At 40.3% G+C, this 16,282-nt stretch overlaps 2 protein-coding genes across 4 annotated transcripts; one reads left to right on the top strand and one right to left on the bottom strand.

Moving 5' to 3' along the window:
• The first annotated feature begins 450 nt into the window (after window positions 1–450).
• RINT1 (RAD50 interactor 1) lies at window positions 451–11,509 on the top strand. 2 transcript variants are annotated; one of them, XM_005526003.3, is made up of 14 exons: window positions 451–725; window positions 1,766–1,961; window positions 2,128–2,369; window positions 2,539–2,712; window positions 2,790–2,939; window positions 4,083–4,239; window positions 6,054–6,164; window positions 6,350–6,575; window positions 7,170–7,307; window positions 8,047–8,246; window positions 9,450–9,664; window positions 10,321–10,501; window positions 10,586–10,704; window positions 11,271–11,509. In XM_005526003.3, the coding sequence occupies exons 2-14, from the start codon at window positions 1,785–1,787 to the stop codon at window positions 11,482–11,484; spliced, it is 2,304 nt and encodes a 767-aa protein (XP_005526060.2). In that variant the 5' UTR covers window positions 451–725; window positions 1,766–1,784; the 3' UTR covers window positions 11,485–11,509. The 2 variants fall into 2 exon arrangements, with proteins under 2 accessions (XP_005526060.2, XP_014110697.2); XM_014255222.2 differs by having other exon boundaries at window positions 10,586–10,731; window positions 11,271–11,378.
• On the bottom strand, window positions 9,509–13,901 carry EFCAB10 (EF-hand calcium binding domain 10). Of its 2 annotated transcripts, none has more exons than XM_088055519.1 (4): window positions 13,697–13,901; window positions 13,417–13,581; window positions 13,057–13,141; window positions 9,509–9,647 (listed from the first exon to the last, which is right to left on the bottom strand). In XM_088055519.1, the coding sequence occupies exons 1-4, from the start codon at window positions 13,794–13,796 to the stop codon at window positions 9,614–9,616; spliced, it is 384 nt and encodes a 127-aa protein (XP_087911645.1). In that variant the 5' UTR covers window positions 13,797–13,901; the 3' UTR covers window positions 9,509–9,613. The 2 variants fall into 2 exon arrangements, with proteins under 2 accessions (XP_087911645.1, XP_005526133.2); XM_005526076.3 differs by lacking the exon at window positions 9,509–9,647 and adding an exon at window positions 12,142–12,542.
• Between the last annotated feature and the right edge of the window lie 2,381 nt (window positions 13,902–16,282).

Here is a 16,282-nt window from a genome sequence, read left to right as displayed (position 1 = left end):
CCTTTACACCTGGCCCTTGCCCATTGTTGGTGGGGAATGAGCCAGCCTTCTTGTGGGGGAAAAAGAAATACAGTGGAGCTGTTCTAAAGAGTCCACCTGCCCTTTTCAGCCCAGTGCAAAGCCTGTGTTTAGTCATGTCGCCGGCCACGGCGGCTGCGTGCGGAGGGGGCGGGGAGGCCGTGGGGGGAAAGGCCGTGGCCTTCGGAGGACGGGGCGGGACAGTCCCGGAGCCGGCGGGACGCGGCTCTCCGCACGCCGCGTCACTCGGAGCCCGGGGCGGGACACGGCTCTCCCCAGACCGTGTTCCTCGGAGCCCGGGGCGGGACCGTCCCCGAGCCGGCGGGACACGCGGCTGTCCCCGGGGGGCGGGAAGCGGGGCCCGCTGGAGCGGCGCCGCGCCTGCGCCCCGCGCTCCCTAACCCGCGGCGCCGCTGACGCGGCGGGGGCGGCGCTGCGGCCGCAGGGAGCCGCGGGGAGCGCGCTGAGGGCTCCGGGCGGCGGCACCCGCGGGCTTCCCGTCCCCGTGGCACCATCCTGCGAGGGGAAGTGGCGGCTCGTCGGCCAGCGCCCGTGGTGGGGGAGGAAGGGCGAGCCGGGCCGCCGCCGGGCTGAGGGGCTGCCTGGCCGCACAGCCCGGGCCGTGGTCGGCGTCGCTTCGCTCGCAGCCTCCCGGAGCTCGCAGAGCCTCCAGCCGGCCCTTGGAAGGGCCCAGCCCTCTGTCCGAGGTGGGTGCTGAGCCGCGGGGCTGAGCAGGCAGCTGCTGGGAGTGATGCGCCTAGAGTCCTGTTCCTCTCTCCTGTAACCCGATCCTTTTCCCTAAGTATGAAAACAGCATCGCTCGGTTATCTTTCTTCCTGCCATATTATGTTTAGGTTGCTGCAAACAGGAGTTTTCCTGTTCTGTTTTCTTTGCTTCTTCCTCTGCAGCACCCTTGGTCACCCAGTTAGTTCTTTTTGGTGCTCTCTATTGCCTCTGCAACTCTGGCTCATCAGCTGTACCATTTTCTCTGTGCTGTTGTCAGTATAATAGGGGTTTTAATTTAATTAAAGCTTGTAGCAGACGAAGTGTAAGTGTATAGGTTTTTATTTTTAAATACTGTTTTGAAAGTGATACTAAGAAGTTGAGGATTGAACTAGCCAAACAGTTGTCATTGTTGCCTTTTTTGTTTCACTGTGAACATCTCAATGTCAGGTTTCTCTGGATGCTGGCAAATGTGTGGATCAGCATCTTTTATGTTATACTCTGTGGGGTTTTTTTGGTAAATATTTCAGTGATGCATTTACTTTCCAAATTATTGTGAGGCCCATATAGATACTTTGCTAGTAACACATTAGTGATGAGTTGGTGTCTCTGAAATATCCTAAACTTGTGAAAAGGGAAAGTGGAACATCTTCCTTTGCAACTTGTATTTTTTTTGTACCTTTCATTAAGTTTTCTGTATTATATATATATAGGAACTACTTACTTATTGAACCATTTTAAATAGAATTCATGCTTTTGGGGAAGGAAGAAATTAACAGATATATTTCTCTTTGGTAGTTAATATATAATAAATCACCAGTTGGATATGTAAGCAAAGTTTTATCAGACCTCAGATTAGACTTAAGCCAGCAAATTGTCTTATTTAAACAGTATAATTCATGAATATGGTATTTCAGTCTCAGTTTGAATTGAACTGCCCAGTTTTTCATGGAGTTTTGTTCCTCTGTAGATAATATTTGTTTGTGCTGTCTTTGTGTTGGCTAATTAGAAACTGTATCCTCAGTATTGCAGAGAAAGAAAACATGGCAAGCATTGCTGTTAAAAAGAAAGAAGTCACTAGAGATCTAGACCACTGTGATATTCCATACTATGTTTCTGAATTTGTGGAAAGAGAACTTGGAAATGACTATGAGTCACTGGGGAAGCTAGATAGTCTGATTGAAAAGCTATCTGAAAATAAAAAGCATTTAGAGGAACAGGTAAGCATCTTTCTGGTTTTTTTTTTTCCTTCTTCTGAACATGTTACATGACTGAGAATATGAATAAGAATATGAAACTAAATTAAATGTATCCGTATCTCAAATGGTACTGCTCTACACAGTGCAATGGTTTTATGTCTGCATTAATACTTCTATGTCAATGCAGGTACTTACAGTTTCGTCAGAAGTTCCTAAAAGAATTCAGAATGCCTTAAAGAATGCGGAAGATTCCAAAAAGTCTCTGAGTCAGCTTCTAGAGGAAGAAACTGTTCTGTCTGAGTCCATCAATAGCCACTTGCTGAAAGCTGAGCCATGGATGGAGGATCTCGATGTACTGATTGGTCAGGTCGAAGAGATCGAGCGACATCTGGCCTACCTCAAGTGGATTTCTCGCATAGAAGAGCTGAGGTAAAATTTCTGAGTACTGTATATATGTTCTGAGGCTGGTAACCTGGTTTATCCCATTATTAAAATATTTTAAATTCAAGAAATTTTTGTCTTCACTTTTCAATACACAAATTATTATTTTCTGTTATCATTAATGAATATTCGGCCTTGACTTTTTTGTGTTTTATAGTGATAGCATTCAGCAATACCTGATGACCAACAATGTTCCAGAGGCAGCCAGTACTCTAGCATTCATGGCAGAACTGGATATTAAACTTCAGGAGTCATCTTGTTCTCATCTTCTTGCTTTTGTGAGATCCACTGTTAAATTCTGGCATAAAATCCTTAAGGACAAATTGACAAGGTAAGAGAGATACTGTGACTCCCTCATCTTTACATTGTACTGTAAGTTCACATCCAAGTGCTTATTTTATGTCGCAGTGACTTCGAGGAGGTGCTGACACAGCTCCGCTGGCCCTTTGTGGGGCCACCTCAGTCCCAGACATTTGGCCTTGCTGCACCAGCCAACGCTCCTGAGGTGTACAACAACTTGGAGATGCTGTTCTGTCAGCTTCTGAAACTGCAAACCTCGTATCCTTTTAAATTCTTGTGGTGTATTTTAGCATGTATAAAAACTGTTAGAGATTCACATTCTCAAGGAGATTTATTTGAAATTTTACTCTCCCTAGAGACATAATTTATGTTGCTTTGTATTAACATTAGAATGTTGTGGGGGCTTTTGTTTAGGTTTTTTTTGGCATTTAGAAAAAGCCAAGTGCCAAAGTCGTCCTTTTTGTCAGTAGCAACATTTTAACTCCAAATCATCAGATCCAGTGCTCTCATGGTAGCTGACAATTGAGGTTGCATGAGGATTTGGCCTTACACTGTTTGGTACCATTACCCATGCATGTTAATGAAAAAATGGTGTGATGTGTGTTTTATTAGCCACAGTTAATGCTTTCCCTTTTATAGCCTTATATGAAATCAGCTTTAATCACTTTAATATGTCTCACCCCAGAAGAAAAAGAGGGAAAACTAAACATACATGTCTTGGAAGGAGACTTTACAAAAAGGGGAGACTGCATAAGGATTTCTGTTGTGCAACAATCATAGTCTGCCTTTGAGGTTGCTTAGAGGGCACTGCCGCTCATTCTGTTCCTGATTTTTATGAATTAAATAATTCACAAAAAATTAGTTAAAATTAAAGCTCAATGAAGTCTTTGTATGTGTGACTATGGCTGCCAGTTTTTTTGGTTTTTTTAATCATGTAGTGGAAAGGTGCAAGGCCATTGTACACAATCCTGAGTTGGCACCAATTTTGGTTTGGCAGACTGGCTCACTTAAATCTATTACATGAAAATGGGAAATCATGTATTGCATTTATTAATCCCAGGAGTCTTTATTCTCCTTTAACAAATATGAATAAGTGTGTCTCTTGGACAGCCACTGTGTTTGTTTCTGACAATGGTGGTTTGCTGGGTTCTTATAAGTTTCCTAAATCAAACGGACTTAAGGAGTGTGTATTGTCATTGAATAAATAATGTCTAATGGCCTGAGTTATATTTAATATTATGTAAAGTGGAATATTTTAAATATCTTTTATATTTGAGGAATTGTATTGTTTTCATAATACTGCCTTCAGTCGATGCTGTAGAACTAAGAAGTGTTTGTCTAGTAAAATGATGATGCTGGGATAATTCAACACTTATGTCCATCCTTGACTGTCAAACTTAGAGATGAGCTATTAACCAAACCTAAACAGTTGCCAGAAAAGTACCCTTTACCCCCTTCACCACCAATTGTCCTTCCGATACAGATCATGCTGAATCCTCTTCAGAAAAGATTCAAGTATCATTTCACTGGAAATAAACAAACCAATGTTCTTAACAAGGTATGTGAGAAAGTGGTTTGGCATTTCTCAATTGCTTTCTAAGCAACCTCTAGATGGTTGTGTTTAAATTGTATGGATTTCACATTTTCCAAAATCAGGATTCTTTGAATCCTTTGCAGTTCTTGTGCCTACCTAAGTGTTGGCAGACATCAAGATAGCACTTTGAGACTTTTCAGAGACACAGGCATATTCTCTGAGTGAGGCAATATTTTTCCCTTGCCCAGATCCTTCATAAAGCAGTATTACAATCTTCGACTGACTCCCATCTGTTCACAGGTTTTGATTAATTTCTTCTGTCTTGTTGAAAATGGTTTTGCACTGTTCTGTATTTCCTGAGCTCAAAGGCTGTGACTTTGATTTTTGGCATTGGTTTGGCTACCTTCATGTATCTGAAAATATTGGATTCTGCAGTTAGGATATGAAATGGGATTAGTCTAAAGGTACTGTTAAATAATTATTTTTTTTAATGGGTTGAATTTTTTTAATTGACATAAAACAAGATGCCGAGTTGTTGGAAACTGACTCACTTTTTGTGTATTTGTGCCTTCAAGGACTGAGGATTTTTATTTGAGAATTAGCATTGGAATGGGTTTTATTGCACTAATGCCACTGTAACACATCTGGAGCAGAGTTTGAGAGCTGTTTTTTACAAGTCCTGTTGCCCAAGTCTGCTTATGATCACCATTTTGTGTAAATCTAAATACATTTGCAGTCTTGACAGATGCTACTACAGAGCTTTTAAAATACTGTTGTGTAGGTCAGTGTGAAAAAGGTGTTTTAGATATGAACAAAAATTATTTTAAAAGCAAATGGAAAATTATGTTCAAGATACTGAATTTGCAAACAACAGTAGGTGAACAACTATTTAAAGAAGAACAACTTTTAAGGAAAGTTTACAGGGAATCTAGATGCAGGTCAGAAAGATATTTCAACAAGGCTTTGCTGAAATTTGGGTTTGGATTGGTTTTTGGGTTTTTTTGATAAGTAATTACTTGGATAATGCAATAAAAAAAAAAAACAAAAACAATGTAAAATATTTAAAAGACAGCAACCTGGACAGGATTAACAGTATTTCAGAGGAGAGGCTCAGAGTTCACAATGACCTTGCCCAGCTGGGGAAGGATCATCAAAAAAACCCAACAACCCAAGCATGGTAAAATGGATGAGACAAGTGAAAATGAATACAGAGGTGAGAAACAGACACACAAAATGTGAGTGCACCTCAGCAGAAGGTTCTTTAGTTGTTGGGAGTGAGGAAAACAGGAACTGCTTCCAGTTGCACTAACGCTGAAAGAAGTGTTCATCAAGACCTGAAGCCCATATTTTTAGGTGATGAAACTGAAAAAGCTTTAAGGCATTAAAATGTGAAATAAGAAGTGATTCCCCACTTCTAGGGGGAAGGTGGGGCTGAGGTTAGGTACAATAACAATAAGAACAGAGCTTTTCTCAGGAGCGCATCCTTTTTGTTGTACCAAGAAATGAGGGCCACACAGGATAACAGGAAGAAGCGTATGAAGCAGAAACAAGGCTCTTATGAGTAAGAAAGCAGTAGAGAAAGGAGAAATAAAAATGGAATTTTTGCTTGAGAGACACAATATTTGGTACATTTAAGAGAGTGAAAATCCAGAAATATTTTTCTGACAATGCTTTTATATAAATGAAAGTTAAGTAAAACAGAGTGAAAGACTTGGGTGACCTGAGATCAAGAGAAGGCAGGGAAGGAGTTGCATTTTTTTAAATTTGTACTAAAATACTAGTAGCACTTGGATATATGTTTGGAGACATTTAATAATGTCTTTTCTTTTTTGAATAAGCCTGAGTGGTATTTAACACAAGTACTTATGTGGATTGGAAATCATTCAAAGTTCCTTGATGAAAAAATCCAGCCAATACTGGACAAGGCAGGATCTTCAGTGAATGCTGGGGTAAGTAATTAAATGGTTTGTAAATATGAATATAAATATCTAAGCCTCTGATAGATATTTGTGTAGGCCCATTTCCACTAGAAACGTGTACGTGGTGAGACTAAGTCTAGTAGCAGTTTCTTGTGTATGTATTTGCACATGTCAGTACTTCCTGTCTCTGACATTCACTTCTTTCCTTTCCAAAGCTTGAATTCTCTCGTGCTCTAGTAATGCTGATTTTGGAGAAGTTGGCTGCTGATATTCCCTGCCTGTTGTATGATGATACACTCTTTTGTCACCTTGTGGATGAGGTACTTCTATTTGAGAGAGAGTTATACAGCGTTCATGGTTATCTTAGGAGCTTTCCCAGTTGCATGCATATTCTGTCAGAAGAATCCTGCTTCCAAAGGTGGCTAACAGTGGAAAAAAAATGTAAGATTTCCAGTGCATTTTTTTGGCCTTTATGTTGCACAGTCAGAAAGTATGTGTCTACTTACACAGCTACAATTCTTAAATAGGATAAGTCACTTGGACAGGGCTACTAACAAAACCATAGGTATTTTAATGCTCTGTAATTATTCTGAATAAAAATTGATTTGGTTTCAACAGTACTTCTGTATTTTGTGGCACTCTTGCCCCTAAGCTGTATGCAGTCAGGTGGGCTTATTTTTAGACAAATGTTATGTGTGCACAGACAGAGATGGACTTTAAACAGAAATAAGGGTGAGGCATTAGTTTCTGAGAAATGAAAAATTAGTATATTGGAAAGGAACAAGCCAACTATTAAAAAACAAATCAAATCCCCCAGTCAATTCTGACATTTCATTCTGTTAACAGTGTTGCAAATGCAGATACATTGAAGCTGGTTTTGTATGAAACGAGTTGTCAGTAATTTTTATAAACTGATAATGCAGAACTTAATTTACTAGAGATAAAGCTTTTATTTTGATATATTTTAGAGGGGCTTTTGTTAGTTTTTTGGTTTTTTTAATTAAAAACTTAACTTACAAGTTTTTTGCATCTCAGTTGCTCTTCAGAAGATGGACTCTATGCTTTCATCAGAGGCTGCGTGGATATCACAATACAAAGATATCACCGATGTAGATGAAATGAAAGTTCCAGACTGTGCTGAAACTTTCATGACTCTCTTGTTAGTTATAACAGGTAATTATATCTATGGGCATTGCTCTTGTTTGTAATGAACAGTAAAGAACTTTCAGCTAACAGACCTCTTTACTAAATATTCATTGTCAGCAGTAATCACCAAGTAATGTTGCAAAGTTGTCATGTCTGCACCTTAATAAAACCTTCCTGTTCATTTTGTATTTTGGACACCAACTCATGCATGAATAATCTTGACCTAGTAACATGTTTGCAAAATAATAATTAAAAATATACATTTGATATTTACCATATTCTCTCATAGTTGGCAGAATATAATTTGTTGCAATGCAGTAATAAATGCTAATAGTCCTTTCGAATCTGTGAGACTTCAGAAGCTATTAAGTAACTTCTCTTTTTTTGCAACAGTACATAAGAGCAAGTGTGTCTTCAGGAGACAGTTGCATCTGAAATGGCTTTGTCTTTTCTCTGTGTGAGGAAGCTTTAGGGGCCGCCATGGAGGGTGTGGTGTTACCACACATTGCTTCAAGTGTTAGAATATAAACTGCTCATGGAATGAGGAGGGGGAAGAAAGTCATTGCCTTTTTAGCTTTTGCATGGGCAAACACTTTCCCTGAAAACATTGAAATATCAACTGTTTTAAATACTGACATTTAAATAATGACTATATTATGTTCTCATAGGTGTGAGGTGGTACAGTAATGTGCCTGTAATGTTTCTTTTTGAAAAGCTTTTATTTACTGTTGGAAAGCCTAAAAACATTTTATTAATGTCTTTCCAGACAGGTATAAGAATCTTCCAACAGCTTCCAGAAAACTCCAGTTCCTGGGCCTACAGAAGGAGTTAGTTGATGATTTCAGGATACGATTAACTCAAGTAATGAAGGAAGAGACAAGAGCTTCCTTAGGATTCCGCTACTGTGCAATCCTTAATGCTGTTAACTATATAGCAACAGTGTTGGCAGACTGGGCTGACAATGTAGTAAGTAATTAATCTTCTTTAGGAAATAAAATATTTAAAAATGGACTTTGGATGTTTGTTTTGTAACAGACATTTTATTTTCATCACTTTTTAGGTGTATTAAGAGAATTAATTGCTGAAAAAATAGAATGAGACATAAATTTGGATTTAGTAAAAGATGTATAAATAAGGACGGGTTATTGTTTGAGGCCTAAGATGCCGATTATAAACTTTCTAGGGAAATGCAGAGAGAGCCTGGGAAATGGAACAATCTGAAGAGACAAAATACTAGTTCTTTTTAAATGCTTTTTATTGTAAAAAAAAATGAATTGATTTTGGAGATGTCTGAACAAGAGCAACAGCCTTTGCCTAGTGCTTGAATTCCTCCCATGTTAGGAGACCTTAGACAAATACCATGTGGGTAATCTGTGTTGCAACATGGTTCAGGTGTGGCCCAGAAAGGCCACTCACTGATAACTGGGAATTAGTGACTGCTGTACAACAGCCTGCTGGCAGCATGGCCTAGTGCAGAATTTCAGTTTTTCTAAGACTATTGGTGCTAAAGGTCAAAAAACCTGTTACACATGGAGTGTTCAGAACAAGGCATTGTGTGTGCTGTGGGAACCTCCAAATTCTTACTGTCTTCACAGGAAGCTGTGGCTCTAGCAGGGGATTATCTTGACAAGACAGAAGCCTTCATGTTGTATAACTGCATATACTACACTGTCTTGATCTGCGTAAAAGCAAAACCAACACCGTTACCTATTACCACAATGTCACATTGATCTTGATAAATTCAATTTTCTTGCTGTTGTCAGCACAGTAAATTTATGATTCAATGAATAATTATTGCTAAAAAATTACTATTAAAGTTTACTTTTGCAAATCTTAGAGGCCAATGTAGGAATTTTTTTTAAAAGCATGCTGCTGTCAATCTTAAAATATATTTTCTGTATTTCTCTAGATCTGTTCTCTTTACCTATCTGCTGTTGTATCTGCAACCTGTATCAGTTCCATCACTAGGATTAAACCAGCATGTTTTATTTTTCACTAAATCAAGACCACAGAGAAAGATAAGAAAGTGTTCTTAAAATCTTAAAATTTTATTTTATAAATGCGCCAGAGGAGAGTGTTTTCTAGAACTATGCCTAACAAAGTTCCAATGAAAAGTTCAAGGGGTAAGATTATTTTCTGTGGTGTTCTTCTCTGGTTTTGTTTGCCTAGTTCTTCTTGCAGCTGCAGCAGGCCGAGCTAGAGGTTTGTGCAGAAAGTGACACGGTGAGCCAGCTCCAGCTGGGACAGCTGGCGTCCATGGAGAGCTCTGTCTTTGATGACATGATCAACCTCCTGGAGCGCCTGAAGCACGACATGCTGATGCGACAAGTAGATCATGTCTTCAGAGAGGTCAAAGATGCTGCAAAGCTGTACAAAAAAGAGAGGTGATTCTGTTTACTTAATCTCTTCACATATTACGGTATTATTTCCTGTTAAAAATACTGAGGTAAATAAAGGCAAGAATAGATAATAGTATTTTTTTTCTGGAGTGGGAAAGCTGCAGGGTAATGAGTTCTGGAAAATTCTCTTCCTTCTTACCTTGGGAACATTGTCATGCTGTGTTTTCTAAAGTAGTTCCACAATTAGTGCATTCATTAGTTAAAAACCCTAGGAAAGATTCTGGATCGTTCTAGTTTTCTATTTTGAGCGGGAATTATTTTCTTCATAGTTGTATTGAAGATTTTATGCAAAATGGGCTGTCATGACTGTTCTGTCTTCACAGACTCCTAGGGATTCTTGAATATTTTCTCCTGAGTAGAATTTCTGAAGTACTTCGTAAAAGAAATACAACTCAATGATTTTCAAGTTAGATGGGGTTCCCTAGACTGACATGTTCAGAGATTTTATAACTAAAGCATGAGTTTAATATTAAATGAAATTCAAACATAGCATTAGACTGATAACTTTTAGATTAGAAATGGGAAAGAATTGTCTCTGAAACATTGCAAATGGGTAAGATTTTTTTTAACGGGTAATTTTAACTTCAGTTGTTGTAATATGAATTTAATTCTAACAACTGCAGTGCAATGGTTTCTTTTAGGTGGCTGTCTTTACCCTCTCAAGCAGAGCAAGCAGTGATGTCTTTGTCAAGCACAGCGTGCCCGATGTTGCAGACACTGCGAGACCGTTTGCTACAATTGGAGCAGCAGCTCTGCCACTCACTGTTTAAAATTTTCTGGCAAATGCTTGCAGAGAAAGTGGATTTGTACATCTATCAGGAAGTGGGTATCAGTGTGACCTGTGCAATGCAATGTAGGCTTCAGTGACTGGCTTAAACAGCAGATGCACCTCTTTTGTGTTTGTAGATCATTATGGCAAATCATTTCAATGAAGGAGGAGCAGCACAACTCCAGTTTGACATGAGTCGGAATTTGTTCCCCTTATTTTCACACTACTGCAAGAGGCCAGAAAACTACTTCAAGCAGTAAGTAGGCAAACTTCTGATCTACTGGTGAGTGTCCAAAGAAATGCAAGTGTTTTACTTAAAACCAAGTGGTTTTCACAGTTAGTTTTGATCCACACTTTAAAGGCATGGATCATTCATGCATCTGACGTTTTCAACTAGGAAAAAACTCAGACAGCAACAGACTTTGGCATGTCTTGGAGTATTTTGTGCAGTCAGGATGTCTAGATAAAATTATGGAAGAAATATTAAGTAGCACAAACCTCTGAAACTTGGGCCGAAAAAACTAGTCAAAGATACAGTTACAACACAACAAACTTTATTGTTAGAAGGACTACTTTAAACTATGTTCTTCCTCAGGATTGTCTTGTGTAGCAGTCTAGTTGCTGTCGTGGATGAGAAGCTGCTAGTTTCTTTCTGGCTAGTCTTTTTTCCTAGCCCACAGTCTCCTAAAGAGTCTAGCTTCAAAATCCTCATCTAATTGGGGCTGAAATCTGAATATTTTTAAACCAACATGGAGCATGGAAGGTTTTTTGTTACATTTAAATTTGTGCTGCTTACATTAATCCATGTAACTTTTCCTCTAGCATAAAAGAAGCCTGCATTATACTGAACCTGAATATTGGCTCTGCCTTGCTTCTGAAGGATGTCCTACAGTCAGCTTCAGAAAATGAATCATTAAAGCCAAGCCAGCCGTCTGCAACAGCAGCACTAAATGAACTTGGAGTTTATAAACTGTCTCAAAGGGATGTTGAGATTCTTCTTAGTTTGAGAGCTAGTTGGCCAAATACAGGAAAATAAAGATTTCTTCAGAAATGGTTAATAACTTGGTCTAGATTACTTATTCCAAGCAAAAGCAAAGCAGATATCTTTAAATACTTATTTATTTCAATTATGTATGCTGAGAGAATGTTTTAATCTGATCTTTCACCTTATTCTATACAGTTAAAAAAAAAAACAACTCAAAATGACTTGGTGTTGAACTGTGCAGATCTTATTTTCCATAGCCACCTTGCCACTGCATTTGGAAGCTAAAACTGTGTTCATCTCTAATGAACAGTCCGCCTTGTCAGTGTTTGCTATATCATTCTAAGGAACACTGAGTATTTACACTGTAAATGCATTTTTGTACAATGTGGGCTAATGTTCCCTATGAACTGGTTGGTCTTCAGTTAAACACAGATGTTTCACAACTCCAAAATCCAGGTAATGGATGTTCTGTATTAAAATGTATATAATCAATGCAGAAAGAAGGAATATTTCACTGTTTTGTTCATACAAATTAAGATAGTCTTGTACAGAAAAAAACAATCTCCTAACTTTTTTTTAAGTTTCTCCATATAAATTGCATAGTGTGTGCTAAATTTGAAAATACCACTTGGTATTTACCTGTGGACATTTGTCATACCTTGTTTTTTCCTTAAAAATACCTGAAAACCAAAACCCAGCACCAGCCCAAAAACAAACTTGATTTTATTCAGTGGTAATGAGCCAACAGGTAACAATTCTTTACTGTAAACTATAATCTGAAAGAGGAAACTCCAAAATACTATTTCAGTTGCGTAAGACATCTCTACTTCTTTTTTTAACTGTCTAATTATACTAAGAACAGCAGTTCTTAAAGATACTCCCTTCAGTGCCTTCTCGACATGAACACGTTGTTGTCATTTGTCCTTTTCAGCTGATTGCTCCTCTGAAGGGTGGGGAAGATTAGAAAAAGAGAGTATTGCTTAAAATCAACACTTCACAGCTGACAAACCAGAAGAAAAACTGGGAAGGATGCCTGTTCTTAATATATATATATAGCAGACCACTGCTCAAACTAATACACAGACCAGCTCTCCAGCATCTTTTTCTTCCTAAGACAGAAAAAGAAAATCTCTAGTTAGATAATTAATATTATTAGTTCATTACCTTTCAGCAATTGCAACAGTTACTAAAAAAATCGCTTCTAGAACCATACCTTGACTATGAGGAATTATTTGAACTCTGAACCTATTTAATCTCCAGCTGTGGTACCACCCCTGACAAAGACAACAGGGTCTCCCTGTTCCACATTTCTAGATCCGTATTTTAACCCCTGGGCTGCCTGATGACCCTTGCTCTGACCTAGGGGCAGGTACCATGAGAAGATCCTGAAACTGAGCTGGTGGAGGGCATGGAGTTTGGTTCACCTTACAGCATGGCAAGAAGGTCAGGCAATCACTGACCTTTTTTTAATCTTGCAATGCAAAGTGACACAGTCAAGCTTAAACTAGCAAGTCCTTTAATTATGTAGTTTTGTAAATAAAAAATAAATCTCAGTAAAATATCTTCTATGCATATGTACCCCCTCCCCCCCCAAAAAACCCCCACGATTTCAATTAAACTTACATTCCTTCCTTGAATACATCCAGTGTGATAAGCACGTCATCATCTAGCTCCAAATCCTCAGTGCTCAGTCCCAAAGTTTTAAGAGCTAAAGTTAACAAAAGAGAATTTCTCATATGAGTCTTTGGAAAGACAAACTGAAATTTAAAGGTGCCTTGATGTAACAGAAGGTAAACGTGTAGCATAACATGTAACTTCTGTGTAGGAAACAACCACATGTAACATTCAACTTTCCCAAGTTCCAGGTCCTGTGGGCAGCTGTGTGGATAATTCTAAAGTATACAGATGGGTAACTTGGAAACTATTTTAATAATTCTGTGCAAGCAAACAGTTTGTTGTGAGCAGGGGTGCAGGTGGACGCACCTTCCCTGTACTGCGCGGGCCTGATGTGGCCCTGGCCTAGGACATCCAGCAGGCTGAACATGGCGTCCACGTTGGCCTCGTCCATGAGGAACGGGTACTCGCCCTCGGCTCGTCTCCCAGCCTTTACTCTCTCCAGCACCTGGATCAGGAACTCGCGTGGCCTTTCTGCAACGAGGTCAGAGTGCCCGCGGGCACCGGGCCCTCAGCCGGGGAGCGGAGGCCGCTGGCCCCGCCGCCCCCGCTGCCGCCCCGCTCTCGGCGGGGCCGGGCCCGTGCGCACCGGGCCGGTGGAAGAGCAGCAGCGCTCCGAGGCGGTGCAGCAGCTCGGGCAGCCGGTGCCGCCGCAGGTACTCGCGGCTCTGCTCCTCGGCCGTCGCCATGCCGCGGTGCCGGGGCGGCGTGAGGCGGCAGCGGGGCCCGCGGCGGGAGCTGGGCGGGCACGGGGCGGGAGGAGGGCGAGCAAAGGAGCGGGACGCTCCGCTGGGGTGAGCGGGAAGGGGAAGGAAAAACTGACTTTCCTGGAAGTCGTCACGTTAGCACCGGAACAGCCACGCCTCGCTACCGGCTGGGTCCCGGCTCTGCGTTGGTTCGTGGGGAAAGCAAATTACACGCGGTTCTTTTTAATGCGTGTGCAGGTGTTGAGGGCCTGTTAGTCTGGAGAAGACTAATGATATCCTCTCTCAATGCAACAAATATCTCAAAGGCCGCTGCCAAGAGGATGTGCCAGACTCTTCAGCGATGCCAGGGACAGGTCGGGTAGCGTTGTCCATAGAAAAAACACAAGTTCCACCTCAGGATGAGGAAGAACTTTACGTGAGGGTGACAGAGCACTGGAACAGCTGCCCAGGGCGGTCGCGGGTCTCCCCCTCTGGAGACATTCCAAACCCGCCTGGGTGCGCTCCCGTCTCACCTGCTGCAGGGCAGGGGAGTTGGGCAGGATGATCTCTCCCAGCCCTAAGGGTTCTGTGTTTCTGCGTTCTTAGCTCCAGCCGCGTTTCCTTCCACCGGCGGTACCACCTTCTTCACCTCTCACCGTTCCGCGGGCACAGCCCTGGTTCATCCCCGCGGTGTGAGGGGCTGCCAGGATGTTCCCAGTGCTCCACACCCGTACGAAGTGCAAAACCAGTGGCCAGTAATGGAGAGTAAGAGAGTTTGCATTTTAAAACCATTATTGAGCCTTGCGGCATAGCCTCTGCAAACAGAGAAGAGACATGAAAGAAGCTTTTGACTGTACTACCCACTGTTAATAGAACCATAATCAAGTAAAGCATCTCACTAAAACAAAATTAAGGAAATCTACAAATATATAACTGTCTGCCATCAAATAAAATCCAACAGTGATAAATGAGCATATAGTAAAGAAGAACAGTATTCCTATGAAAAGACTGCTGCTAAATATATTTAACTATTTGCCAAAACTATCACAAGACAGTAATAGAATTCACTTATTTTTTTTTAGATAAAGTGGGAGAAAGCATCCAAAGCTGTAGAGCCATGTGCTGTATGTATTCTTTAGTATTTTAAATGACTATGCTACTTGGTTTGAGTCTCAATTAGGGCTAGAGGAACTGTAGGTTTCTAACAGTTGCCTCCTATGACAGTTGCCAAGCAGTGACGGAAATCTCCTTTTCCTAAATAAAACATTCCACAGTTACTCAATCCATTCCTGCATTTGTCTTTCTATTCCTTTCTGCAGAGTTCACAAAGCACTAGCAAAATTTTTTCCCCAAAAGGAGCCATAGGACAAAGTGCAGATTGAAATGTGGAGAAGTACGAACAGGAGAAGAGTTGGTCAGCAGAGGAGAAATAGAGATCTGGAAAATACATTATTGAAAATGAGGATAGGAAGATTGACAGGAAAAGAAGGACCAAATGATATAATGGTAGGTAGGTAGGACAGTGTTTGGGTCAAAGAAACCAGCTTTTGGCAAAAGTTGTTTCTCCTTTAGTGGTCAACAAATAACCAGTATGAAACACACATTAAAGCTAAAATTTTAAGAATAAGCACAGGAATTACAGATTTAAGTATGTTTCCCTGAGGAATGGTTAAAAAAAAAATATAAATCACTAAACAGAGTGACCCCAATTTGGTTAACAAGAAATGTATTTTTTAAAAGTCTATTCCCCTATTAAGGAAGCACAATTTATTTACTTGAAAAAATATTCTGATAATGAATCACGTATTTATTACTTATGTAATAAATTATTATCTTCAGTTCATATAATGATAGTATCAGCTATCCATGTATATGGATAAAAAGTATGATAGTTCAGGATAATTTGTATAGAGCTCGCATGGGCTATTGTAAGAGAAATTGAACTTCTGGAAGCTGAGAAAAACAGGATTTGACAAACATTTGAAATTATTCTGGTTCTATTATAGAGATGCTGCTAAATGAGTTTTAATAAAGAACTAAAGGACTAAATTATTTTCATTTGTCTAAAGTGTCCTGGTTATATAAATTAATTTGTTTAAAAGGCTTAATACCTGTTGTGACAGAAGCTGAGTCTTCTACAGAATATCACTAATAATTTAAGCCTTTTATCTAATTTAATAGGGCTAAATAGACTACAATGAGCCTTTAAGAGTTGTAATAATGAAAAGAAACAGGGACTGCAGGTCAGATATGCATCTGGCTCCAGAACTACCTTGCAGGGGGAAACAGGCAGATGGACATGTTCTTTCAAATGGGAGTGTCAGAAGACTGAAGCCTAGGGCTGTGGGAAAAGACAGGAGCAATACAGATTGGGAAAGATCCTCAGATGTGCCACAGGCTTCCTGTGCACACGGCTGCTGAGAGCAGCTCCTTTAAGGCTTTACCTGTGCTGCTCCTCAGCATGGACATTGGGAAGTGCTCTGCTAGGG

Source organism: Pseudopodoces humilis, chromosome 5, assembly GCF_049639895.1.
Source record: "Pseudopodoces humilis isolate 2021_Gansu_Grassland_sample_001 chromosome 5, ASM4963989v1, whole genome shotgun sequence".
NCBI lineage: Eukaryota > Metazoa > Chordata > Aves > Passeriformes > Paridae > Pseudopodoces > Pseudopodoces humilis.
The sequence above is the reverse complement of the archived record's forward strand: the minus strand, read 5'-3'. Positions and strand labels throughout refer to the sequence as shown.

Bases quoted from the DNA above. Each gene is read 5' to 3' on its own strand.
- RINT1 (XM_005526003.3), top strand. From the start codon at position 1,785: ATGGCAAGCATTGCTGTTAAAAAGAAAGAAGTCACTAGAGATCTAGAC. The intron at 4,240-6,053 runs GTATGTGAGAAA...TTTTTGAATAAG, and splicing joins AAACCAATGTTCTTAACAAG to CCTGAGTGGTATTTAACACA. The intron at 10,502-10,585 runs GTGGGTATCAGT...TTGTGTTTGTAG, and splicing joins ATTTGTACATCTATCAGGAA to ATCATTATGGCAAATCATTT.
- EFCAB10 (XM_005526076.3), bottom strand. From the start codon at position 13,796: ATGGCGACGGCCGAGGAGCAGAGCCGCGAGTACCTGCGGCGGCACCGG. The intron at 13,142-13,416 runs GTGCGTCCACCT...TGTTAACTTTAG, and splicing joins GCCCGCGCAGTACAGGGAAG to CTCTTAAAACTTTGGGACTG. The intron at 12,543-13,056 runs GTAAGTTTAATT...TTTCTGTCTTAG, and splicing joins GATGTATTCAAGGAAGGAAT to GAAGAAAAAGATGCTGGAGA.